Source organism: Candoia aspera, chromosome 2 (assembly GCF_035149785.1).
Source record: "Candoia aspera isolate rCanAsp1 chromosome 2, rCanAsp1.hap2, whole genome shotgun sequence".
Classification (NCBI taxonomy): domain Eukaryota; kingdom Metazoa; phylum Chordata; class Lepidosauria; order Squamata; family Boidae; genus Candoia; species Candoia aspera.
Window position 1 is genome coordinate 74,715,087 of NC_086154.1, and position 12,808 is coordinate 74,727,894.

At 39.9% G+C, this 12,808-nt stretch overlaps 1 protein-coding gene across 2 annotated transcripts in view; it reads left to right on the forward strand.

Annotated features, from left to right (window-relative positions):
- MAPK9 (mitogen-activated protein kinase 9) overlaps nucleotides 1-12,808 on the forward strand; it is a 56,957-nt gene that overhangs the window by 11,613 nt on the left and 32,536 nt on the right. For both annotated transcript variants that reach the window (XM_063292254.1, XM_063292255.1), the window contains exons 2-3: nucleotides 9,349-9,519; nucleotides 10,830-10,959. In XM_063292254.1, the coding sequence (XP_063148324.1) occupies nucleotides 9,398-9,519; nucleotides 10,830-10,959 (252 nt within the window). In that variant the 5' untranslated portion in view covers nucleotides 9,349-9,397. The remainder of the gene's footprint in view (nucleotides 1-9,348; nucleotides 9,520-10,829; nucleotides 10,960-12,808) is intronic.

The following is a 12,808-nucleotide window of genomic DNA, read 5'->3' on the forward strand; positions in this document are numbered from 1 at the left end:
TTAGTTGAACCTGAATGATTTGCAGTACAGCCACTCCTCATTTGGTGACTACCTTGGTTAGTGACCATTCGCAAATATGATAGTAATAAATGGTAATGAAAAAATTCATTTTCTAACCAGTGCTTCATTTACAGTCACATTTTGTGGCCAGACAACAAAAGCCTTCAGTGTGAAACTGAATAAGGTCTTGTCAGTTTCAGGTAGCAGGGCCAGGGTTCTAATCAACTATTAAGGTCACAGAGCTGAGTTTGTTAACTTGGGCCTAGTGGTTTTTAGGGAAGTGCTGCACTGTGGAGAAAAGCAGCTCAGGAAGAGATAGCTTGTTTAAGTAATGTCTCTACCCTGCAAGGAGGCAAAAAAAGGAAACTGTCAGATACAGAACACTGTGCAAGAGAGAGAGAACTTTATCTGAATGAGATGACAGCAGCAGCCAATGATTTTTGCAGCATCTCTCTCTTTCTCTCAATCACATGTTCACTTAGTGACCAGGAATATGGATTTCAGGTTGAGGTTAATAGGCTGCCCCAACATGGCAGAAATTGGATAAATAAGGGTACTTGGGAGTCAGCAAAATGCCTACAAAATCTAACTTTCCTCAAACTGAGGGTAGCATTTTTCAAAGCCAGGTATAACATCTTACCATCTGCACTGCTGCGAAGCAGATACTCCAAAATCTCATTAACCGAGTGTACCTGCCCCATGTGGTGACGAGATTGAAACCATTTTGCATGTATTATTACATTGTAAATTCTACAGGGATATATTCTGCCCTTAATATCTAAATTTCCAGGAAGACCAGACAATTTCTGTGCGAACTTCTGTTTCTAGAAGATTCAGAACCCTTTATCACGTGTGCAATAGCCAAATTCTCTGTTGCTGCAGTGAAAATAAAGCATAACTGATCACAGAAATAACCACTTCTGTTTCATTTGTCACTTTAGGTTTAATACATGCTAGCTATCTTGCTTTAGGTGATACATATTTTTATTTCATAGATTGTAATATTTTAGATTTACACATGCACAGGTAATTAACACACCATTTTAGTAGTGTATGTTACAGTTTTGTTATGCTAGTATTTTATATCATCTATTTTATTTCACTTTGTTATATTTTTTCAAATTTTGTGGGTCATTGACTGAATAAACAGTATTTCAATTTCAATTAACTAAGTGACCATTTCACTGAACAGAATGCAGTTGCTAAATGAGGAGAGGGTGTATACATTAGAATGTATGGTAATATGAGGAATATGGATCTGAAAATTATTGTATTGAAGACCGTGATCGGTATCTTTGACAGAGAAAATGGAGTGAATGTTTATTATAATATATATATATATATATATATATATATATATATATATATATATATATATATGAAAAACTAGAGCACATAGATGAATTTGTGTACCTTCATATAAAATGGAAACTAAAGATGGGGATAGGGCTGCAGATACAATTTATATATACAAATGCTGATATAAAAACAAAAGCTCCAGAGGCTCCTGCAGGAAACAGATTATCTGGACCTTTTTCAGTCGGGTTTCAGGCCCGGATATGGGATGGAAACAGCTTTGGTTGTACTTTTGGATGATCTCTGGTGGAAGTGGGATGGAGGGAGTGCATCCCTCCTGGCTTTTCTTGACCTCTCAGCGGCTTTTGATACCATCGACCATGGTATCCTTTTGGGTCGGCTCAGAGAGTTGGGGGTGCGTGGCGTAGTTTTACGCTGGTTCACCTCCTTCCTTCAGGGCTGGTCCCAATCGGTGGTGATAGGAGATGAGAGATCCGACTCTCGACCCCTCTTGTGCGGGGTCCCGCAGGGTTCAGTTCTCTTCCCTCTCCTATTTAACATCTACATGAAACCGCTGGGTGAGCTCACCCGTTGCCATGGAATGAGGTATCAATATGCTGATGATACCCAATTATACATCTCCATCCCAGGTGACTTAAGTGAGGCTGTGATCACCCTCTCATGGTGCCTGGGGGCTGTAGGGGTGTGGATGGGGAACAACAGGCTTCAGCTGAACCCTGATAAGGAGTGGCTGTGGGTTGGGGGCTCCCGGGCATCCGGGAATTTACCATCTTTGGCTCTGGATGGTGTTGCACTGCCCCAGATAGATCTAGTGCGGAACCTGGGAATTCTTCTGGACTCACAACTCCTGCTTGAAGAGAAGGTAACAGCTGTGGCAAGGGGAGCCTTTGCCCAACTTCGTGTTGTGTGCTAGTTACTCCCCTTCCTGGATCGGGAAGCCCTCCAGTCAGTCACTCATGCCCTAGTCATCTCCAGTATAGACTATTGCAACGCGCTGTACATGGGGCTATCCTTGAAGAGCATCTGGAAGCTACAGCTGGTTCAGAATGCGGCCACGCGAGCAGTTTTAGGAGCCCCAAAGATGGCGTATATAACATCTTAGCGGTGCAAGATGCATTGGGTGCCAGTTTGCTTCCGGGTCCAATTCAAGGTGTTGGTTATCACCTTTAAAGCCCTACATGGCATGGGTCCAGGTTACCCGAGGGACTGCCTCACCCCCATTTCATTGACCCGTCCCACCTGGTCAGGCAGAGGGGGCATGTTACGAACCCTGTCCATGAGAGATTGTTGATTGACAAGGTCCAGGAAGAGGGCCTTCTCTGCTGTGACCACCTCCCTGTGGAATAAGTTATCCCCAGAGGCGAGGCAGGCCCCCAATCTCCCGGCCTTCCGAAAGGGAGTCAAGACTTGGCTGTGCCACCTTGCTTGGGTGGGAGGGGGGGATAGTCAGTCATGGGGGTGGTTGGCAGCTTGATGAGGCCCTGGGAAATTTAACTGAGACTTTTGTTTCACCATCTTGGATTTTATATTTTATATTTAAATTTAAAATTTTTAATCTGTGTTTATGATATTTTAATCTTTTATTAACTTAATTTGATTGTAAACCGTCCAGAGTTGCTTGTTGAGATGGGCAGTGAAGAAATGTGATGTATACTGTCTTTTTATTTTAAGACAGTACACAAAAAATGTGTTTTTGCCCATTCTATGTTGGGTATGTCAGAGTAGTTGGGTATGTTAGGAGAAATAAAAGGCTGAGTTGAATGCAGTAGAGTACTTAAAATTTGTGTGATAAAGCTTACATTACCACACAGATTTTAAGTATTCTTGTGAACTAAATACAAAACCGAGTAATGGGTACAAAAGAAGTATATTGAGGTGGATTGATTATATAGAGAGAAGGAATGAGGATCAAATTGTAAAACAAAAATACAAAGGAAAAGTGAATGGCTTAAGGGGAAGAAGACTGAGAAAATCATGATTGTATGGTGTTGATGGTGAGAAGCTTAAAAAGGCAATGTATGAAGTTCTATATGAATATAGTAGAAGCAAGGATGATTTGCAAGGTTAGAAAAACTTGGAGAAATAGGATGAATTGTGTTGGTGTAAACTTTAGAGTACCTTTTCTCTTATTTAATAGTTCTTGCCTTTAATTTCTTTTGCTGATTACTTCTGGTTCTTTTTCTGTGTTTTCCATATTCCCAAATGGGCATACTATGATGTGTATGTATGTGTGCATCTTTTCTCACATTCTTTTACTTCTTACATATTATATACAGATTGAAAGATTTCAGTCTTTTAAATAGGCTTAGGAAGAGTTCTGCCCAGCATGCACCAGGCAGTATGTTTCCCTGAAATATATAAGTAGAAAAGTTGTCTTTATTAGGTAAACTTATAAACCATTATATAAAGATTTCCATTATGTTTCATAAAATACTCAGTAAAATAAACTTCTAAAGGTCTTTTGTCTTCACAACAGATTTGTGACATTAGTTATTTGATGCATTTGCAGTGGTACTTCACTGTTGATTTACTCCTGGATGCTGTCCAGTCATTGTTTGATTCATGCATGACCAGCTGTAGTTTGGTATTAGTCACTATTGGAAGATGTTGCTTTAATGTTTCTTTTCCCTAGGCTATTTGACAAAAATAGTATGAATTGCATACTATTATACCATGTTAATAGTAAGATTTGGTACTTGATCTAATATCATTACAAACTGTACTTTGGAATTGTCAAAATGTATTAAAATGTATTTCATATAATGTTTTAGAGTGGGAAAAATGGAATCACAAACTTTCTGAGGTTGATATAGATTTAGTTGTGAGTAAAATTCAAATTCAAGTCAGTAATATTCAAAAGCTAGTTGTCCATGTTCAGTTATACCAAAAAAGCTTATACAGAAAGCTAGTTGATGGAAAATGGGGGGAATGAGGAAGGAATACAAACAGAATATGCAAAAGAGTATCTTGGCACCTGTTTCGTTGCATAGAAAACATTACACATGATATGTTCTTGATATTGACAGATGGAGCATGCGGGGGGTTGGGGGAAAATCACATTTAAAAATAGCTGTTTATTTGTTCACACATTTATTCCCATGTTGTCAGTTTTCCTCTTGGTTCTTTCAGAGCTGCCTATCTCAGCTTTGGATACTTGGAAATTACTTTACAGTCCTGAGTTCTTGAAGTCTTGATCATCATACAATTTCAGACCTAATACTCAAAATAGCAGGAAAAAGTGGTAAGCATATGCCTAGTTAGTACACACTTTCAGAGAGCAGGAAGAATTCACATAATCAACTACTTTTAGGTTCTAAAACATCCTCTCTACCAAGAAAATTAGGGCTGGGTTCATCCATTCTGAACCCTAATTTATAGATGTGCACATGATGAGTTACATATTCATCTCAGTGAACTGTTTCATGCTGCAAAGCTGATAACGATTCTTTTTGTCAAGGCAAGAAAGGAGTGCCCTTTACCTTGAAGGAATGCTTCATAGCACCTTAAAGCTTCTCTGTGGTCTCTTTCCTCTGTCACCTGCAAAGCCAAAAGAGGTATCTGTGAAGTACATCATAGAAACCTTTTCATCTTTGGACAGTGCTGGAGGCTGCTAAAAGGAAAGTGTTTCTTTGCAATCTACCTACCCTTTGCATTCTCCAATATGTTCAAAAGCAGGAGCCTGTAACACCAGATCCAGAAGACGCTTCTGTGCAGTTGCTGTATGTTTGTAGAAATCTTTTCTGGCTTTTGCAAGTGCTGGAGAGTACCTCTACCCATGTGCATAGAAGAACATTGATGGCCTGCAAAACAGTTGTCCCAATACAATGGGTGTTGCTTTTGCAAAGTTACATCAAAGGAGCTCTTCTCTTTCCTCACCTGGCAAGCACCCACACCAGTATTGTCTTCACTACAGAACAAAAATTTGGGCCGTGGCTAGCAACATTTTAAAAAAGCATCCATCCCTTGTGATTCAGTGGCTTTTTACTGAAAGTTGCTTCTGAACTTGAGTTTAGATTGGGAATGGGCAGCTTGCGAAGTCTATAATAACACCTTCAGCAATGGAAAGGAAGCACAAAGCTGTAAATCATAGACATTTCTAAAATGGCATTTACTAGTGTGTGGGATTTCTGCACCTATGGATAATACAGCCCTGACACAAACTTGCTTGCACTTGTAACTTCCAGTTATAACATTGTACTATCAAAATTTGGTGTCAAAATGGCTGAATTTTTGGTTTTGGGGGCTTTCCCAAATTCAAAAAAATAGAAATTTGGAAATATTAATAGTCTTTAATTATATGAAATGTTGCTGTATTGTTGATTTTCTCATTCTTTGGCTTGTATGCTGCTTAGAGTTGAAAAACCGAATCTGCATAACAACATCTCTAATAAATAAAGCAATAGAACCCTGAGAAGATGACTGAAAAAAAATAAATCCCACTTCTTCCCATGATACCATCAGACCATTGGATGGCTTTATGTGGTACCTCTGTAAGGTTGGGAGATTGAATTGTATATGTAAGTCTTCAAATATTGCCTACCCTGATCTAGATTATCATCTAGATGATACAGTGCAAACGTTGTCAACAGAGAGACACACAAGTCTCCTCTTGCTCAATTGTATGAATATATCCGAACCTTACTTATTTATGAGGGAAACATCTTTATATCCAGTTGTGTCCGTCCATCAAGTATACAGACATTGCTGGCAGATCATTTTTCTCAAACCTGTCTCTTGCATTCTGTGGAACAAATTTGAGATGTGCAAGAGAACAAGAGGAATTCAACTCCTTATGAGTCCATACAGTGGAAATATATAGATTTTTTTGCATGCAGTTTTTCATGCAAATATATTCATCAACTGGGAGGCAAACACAATGTCACATTTAGAGATCGTTAACACATTTGTAGAACAGGGTGCTGGTATGGCATTAATATTTACTGGCAGTTTTATTTGCTCTAAATGCTTTGACAGTGGATCTGAGCTTTAATTGTTCCTTTAAATTCTATTATTGCTACATATTGTTTATAAAGCACAGAATAGGAACTGTTAAGTTAATGAGATATTGCTGTTTAGAGAATTGCTTTTACTTATTTTTTGCTAAAGTTTACTGTAACTTAGGATGAATATGCTTTCAGACAAAACCAATAACTCCACAAGCTTTATTTAGGAGCCATAGCAAGAGGTTCTCTAGCATTACCATTATCTGGGCTAGAAAAATCTGTGGAGTACTTGGCGCTCTCTGAGCCTTGTTGTTTTCTTGCAGACGTTTCATTGCCAGACTAGGCAACATCTTCAGTGTGGCTTCTCCCATTTGCATGCTTTCTGGAGTGTTTGACGCCCATATGTGGTACCAATCGAAGCGAATATTTGTAGCTCAGGGTTGAACTGTGGAGTCCTTGGTGCTCTCTGAGCCTGGTTGTTTTCTTGCAGACGTTTCATTGCCAGACTAGGCAACATCTTCAGTGCAAGTTTTAAATGAAGAATCCTAAAAAGTCATTGGTGATCAAATCTTTTTCTCTTTTGCATATCAAAATAATTATCAAAATAATTACAGCTGTAGATTTGTTTTGGTGGAAAAAGCATAACATTTAGAGTGAAAAGCTGTACTGTATTTCTTTTGCATAATGTTTTTTAGCAACTGGAAGTCAAGATACAGATGTATGTTTGTTTGTATAACTGAGAAGTAAAATAAGTTCTGTACCTTACTGTTTTAGTGCTAGTTCTACCTTTTTCATCTTTGCTTCTTTTCTCTTTCCATACACAAGCTCTTATATTTTCTGCATTGTTAAAAAACAGACCATATGGTATTTCGTTAAGCATTCTTCATTGTCTGTTCCTTTTTAATAATGTCACTATTCAACTAAAAAAATCTTAAGCTTTTTTAAGGAAACACTTAAGTGATTTTCAAGGTTATAAAAATACTATATCTGGCCCATTGTTGTGTTATATGTTTGTTACAGTATAATAGAACAGAATAGAATTTAAGGCAGTGACAATACTTTGTGCCTGCATTAAACAGCCTTTGTCATTTCTTGCAGGCTACTGCTGAAGTTACAAGATGCTGTTCTATATTTGAGCCAGTGTCTTACTGTAATTTGACCTAGGGAGCAAGGCATCCATCCACGTAGCCTTCTTGCCCTGGCATAAAGATGCCCTACTTACTGTTTGCCTAGAGCATGTTGTCATGACCACATCTGTTTCATTGTCAGGGTACTCTAAGGCAGCCTGGAGATAGGTTTAGATGTTTAGATGTTGTGGTGTGGCAGTGGTGTTTTACATATTATACCAGAACAAGCCATTCCATGCTGAAAATCTAGGGTGCATGGAGGGGGTGACTTGAGATGACATGGTTCAGATCTGCAATCTCGTGGCTCCAGTTGGTCCAACAGGTGTGCTGGGAGACTGCTGCCTTCTGTCCCGTCACTGGGCTCTGTCTCTGTTCTGCAGTACTGTTTTGACTGTGAGGCAAACCCATATAGTGCTTTATTACAGACTCCAAGCGGTTTGCTGTAATATAATATAATCTTTCATAAACTCTGGAGTGAGGGAAGAGCTTGGGCACTATAAGGTAGTCTAAGAACTACAGAAGGTTCATCTATGCTATCAAGAAGAAAACCTAAGGGCATAAGGTCTATTATATAGTTAGATTTGAAATGAGAAGTTTGCTGGTATTCTTCTTCCCAAATTTACTTTTCACTGAGACAGAGCCAGTACAGAAGGTACCTTTCACTCTGAGATGGACAAGTTAACATCAACATACTTGCCTTCAGTTGCCAGCCAACTAGATGTATAGTTAATGATGTGATCAGTTATTCATCTAGCTTTATGAATCAATTCCTGTGAGATCTATGTGTGATCATCATTAATATAACATAGTCATCATCTGCCAAAAGTTTTCATATATTTCAGAAAATGGATATAACTATGTAGAGAGTAATTGCAAATTCTTAGAGAAGGACTATAATCTCTTTGGTTTAGGATATTTATATTTTAAATGGCTGTGTGTATATCCAACCAGATCTAGAACAATACCAATATATAACTAAATATTCAAATACTTTCCAATCTTGTATAAAAAGGTACAATATAATTTATCATTTTACACACACACACACAATATCAGAAGCATCTACTGATTATAATAACTAGTATGGTATGATAGATTTGTTGTGATATCAAATAACTAGAATGTTCTGGGGCCGAGTAACATTATGCATAATAGGTAATTTGCTATATCCTGGCAAATCAGCAGTAACAATTATGCTAAAATTCTACTTGGATACTCTCACATTAATCAACCTTTCAGATGGTCATCCAAATTCACATGGTATTTGTCGCATCTCTGTTTCCTTTTCGAAGCAACGGCACCAAATTGTTGTGGCCAAAACTTGGCTCACTTAAAGCAATCAAATCACTTTGAAGATACAACATAATTTTATTTGCATGCAAACAAGCCATGATACAGTATATACTGGACCCCCAGCAAAGCTTATGATACTTTGCTGAGTTGCCATGAGCAAAACCAGAACCAGAGCTTGTATTCCTTTGGCCCACTACATTGCAAGGCAAAGGAAGGCAAAGGCAGAACAAAGAAAAAGGCAGACGCAGTGGAAATCACAGCGTGACATTGGAATATTTTAGATAAACCTATCCATGTAACATTATTATTTATCCCTCCCTTCTAGGTCAGCATGCTAGACATACCGACTTTGAGATATGGACAGTGAATAGAAATAATTTAGTTTACTGGGCCACCAGTTCCTGACTGAGTCTTCTCCCTGTTGCCACTGGGGGTCAATTCAGCTTGTTGTGAATGTTTACTTACAAGGGCACTTTAAGCATTTCATGGTGGGGAGGGGTGGAACATCTCATAGGTTTGGTAGTGAATGCAGTTCACATGTGTAGGAGGGGTGGTACCTATTACTACCACATTAAAGAAAAGGGTTTTAGTTGAGCCCATGTACCTATAAAAGTTTTACTTGGAGATTTTTAAAGGCATTTCATATTTTAAAAATTCTTTTCACACAGATCCTGAAAACTGCCAAATCCTGAGAGAAAAACTACATGACACTACACCATGAGCGAGAATAAATGTGATAGTCAGTTTTACAGTGTTCAAGTTGCGGATTCAACGTTCACCGTACTAAAACGCTACCAGCAATTGAAACCTATTGGGTCTGGGGCTCAAGGCATTGTTTGGTGAGTAGGCAAATAAACGGCACCACCTATCTTTTCTTGGCTAATCCCAAATAAATTAAGGGTTATTTGTATGGGAAACCACCAGGGAATCCCAGGGCTGTAGACTAAGTTACTGAAAAAATATCCTGGAAGTTGGCAATGGCAAACCACTTATATATATTGCTACCAAGCAAACTGCTACAGTATGTTCATGAAGTCCCAGGAATCAGGCTTGACTCAAGAGTCTTCATCTTTTATTTGTAGCAAACGCTAATATAAACATCTGCTAAAGTACAGCTCACCTCTAGGAATAATAAAACAGTAAAATGTAGAATTGCCAAAGTATAAAATGCCTCCTACATAAGAGTACTGTTAGGTGGTTTGTGGATGGGTCTTCCCAGTGCCAACACTGCCCCCCCCATGGCAGTCATCCAGCCTAAAGGGATATAGGGAAAATATGGTTGATGTTTTTGAGGCTACCAAAATAAACATGCAAATTGCTCAAAATACTGTATTTCAGTATCTCAGCCAAAACCAGCATGGCTATCCTAACTCTTGGCCTTCACTTTAAAGAACTAAGCCAGACAACTTAAGTAGATCAGCAAGGACAGGTGTTTGAGTATATTAAAGATGATAGCAAACAGCAAAGTAGATGAATTTAGATATAGGGAACAGGTAAGGGAAGGGTTAGAATGTAGACAGAGGTACAGCCCTAGCATTGGGGCAGTGTTACATCCTTGGCAATTACACAGTGGCATAATCAGAGATTTGCAATTGTATGTTTGTGTCAGTGTTGTTATCCATGGGTGTGGAAATTCATGGACTAACAAACAGCATTCAAAATCTGATATTACTGCCTTGTGTTTCAATTCTATTGTTGAAGGGTTGTTATAGGGACATGGTTTTTCTGGGGCTGGATGTTCAGGACTCCTATCCCATCTGGTATTGTTTCTAACCCTTTGCCAGAAAGTTCTTGCTGTGCTTCTAAAATCCATAGGGGTAGTCATTGCTTCATTCTGGAGCTCCACACAATCATTGTACAGCAACTGTACTGAAGCTTGTTTCTCTCCCCACCCCTGTGGAACTTCCTTTGCATGCATACTGGAAGCTAATCTTATCTTTCCTCACTCCCATACTCATTCGCTCAGTTTAGCAGTACAGTATGCTGGCATGATCACAGTTGTTGGGAAACCAGGAGTTTTACTTGCACTGCTTGGAGCTGGATGCTGGCTGGGCAAATGCTGTTTGTCTCAAGTTCTCATCGCTTTCAGTCTATGCTAGATTTGTTTTCAAAGAACCTGACTTAGAATGTTGTTGTTTCAATGTTTCAGTGCTGCATTTGATACTGTCCTTGGAATAAATGTTGCTGTAAAAAAGCTGAGTCGCCCTTTTCAGAATCAAACACATGCAAAGCGAGCTTACAGAGAACTAGTGCTGCTAAAGTGTGTGAATCACAAAAATGTGAGTAACTTTAATATAGCATATATTGAAAATATGTACTGTATATTGAAACCAAATGACTACCAAATAATGATATGGATGTTGGCTGAGTAGATAGTCTGGGAATGTGTTAGAGAAATACAGGTAGCCCTCAACCTACGACCACAATTGAGACCAGAATTTCCATTGCTAAGCAAAATAGTTGAAAAGCGCGACATCATGCAACCACATCACTTAGTGATGGCAATCCTGGCAATCCACGTTGCCATTGTTAAACGAATTCCACCGGTTGTTAGCTCCAGCCCTCGGTAAGGTAAGGGACTGGGACTGTCTCCTCTGCAACTCCCCTCACCTGCCTATCTTTCCCACCATCTTTGCCCTTTTGGCGACATTGCACCCTGCCTTGCAGGGCGATAAGGAGACCCAGAACTGCGCAGCTCGGGCTATTTGCCACACTGCAGCTCAGAAGCATCTTGGCACACCGCAGCTCTGGGGCTGCAAAACACCCTGAGCTGCAGCCCAGCCCTGCCCAGAAGCATGTGACAGAGGGGCTTCCTGGTGTGCTGTGAGTCTGGATCTGCAAAAAGCCCATGAGATGCAGCACAAAGCCCAGCCCCAGCCTAGCCCAGCAGCGCAGTGCAAAGCCACCACACCCCAGGAAGCCCCAGCCACCCCAGCCCAGTCCCAGCTGCAGTTTCCCTCACCACCCTGCACTCTGAGGCCCCTGCCACCCCAGCTGACCTTCCTCGTCTTCTTGCTCCTGCTGCTGAGGTGTGCCAGCAGTGGCCCTTCGCAAGGCAGCTGCTGGCCACATGAGGCCATCTTCCCCAGGTCTTGCAAAAAACCCACCATGTACGACCTTGGGAAGAAAGCCTTGTGTGGCCAGCAGCTGCCTCACGAAGGGCCAGGCTGAGCATGCTTGGTCAGCAGTGGGAGCAAGAAGACAGCGAAGGTCAGCTAGGGCAGCAGGGGCCATGGAGTGCAGGGGGCCAAAAGGGCATAGATGGGGGAGATAGGTGGGTGGGGGGAGTTGAAGTGTCCCTGTGGTCGTAAGTGTGGGTGGGCTGCTAAGTGCCTGAATTTTGATCACGTGACTACGGTGCTGCAGTAGCTGTAACTTCAAGGACCGGTTGTAAATCCCTTCTTTCAGCAGCACTGTAACTTCACTGAATGAATGGTCACCATAATAGTCACTGAACAAATGGTCGTAAGTCGAGGACTACCTGTATTTACCTGTGCTTAATTTCATTTATTTTAATGTTTTTAACATCATACAGCTTTCTGTGCTTACTGTACCTTTCTAAAGATTGCTGACACTGATATGTGAAATTATACAAGTAAGCTTTCATATGTGGCCAGTAAAATTAAAAGCTGGAGTCAGTCACTCTCTCTCAGCCCTAGGAAGGAGGCAATGACAAACACTTCTGAAATCTTGTCAAGAAACTGCAGGGACTTGTCCAGGCGGTTGCCAGGAGTCAACACTAAGTTGAAGGCACACACACACAAAAAAAGGACAGGAAAGTTTAATGATGAATAATAATAGTGGATTTGAGTGATAATAGAATATCTGTTCTATTATCTGTAAACATTCACATGTTCGTTACAGTTTCAGAGTAAATGTGTCTGTCTTTTTTCCATAGCAGTCTAAGATAATGTGATACCATGGAGCAAATCTTAGTAATTTGCATTAAAACGTTTCACCAACATTAATGCAATATGAAGATTATAGGAATTGCTTCTATAATCTAAAGTGAGAAATGTGTAGAGTTTATTATCCTGAAAATAATCTTATTTACATTAGTTTTTAAGTTTCACCTTGTAATAAAACTATTCTGAAAGCTATTTGAAAGAGTTTTTAAAAATTCTTTAA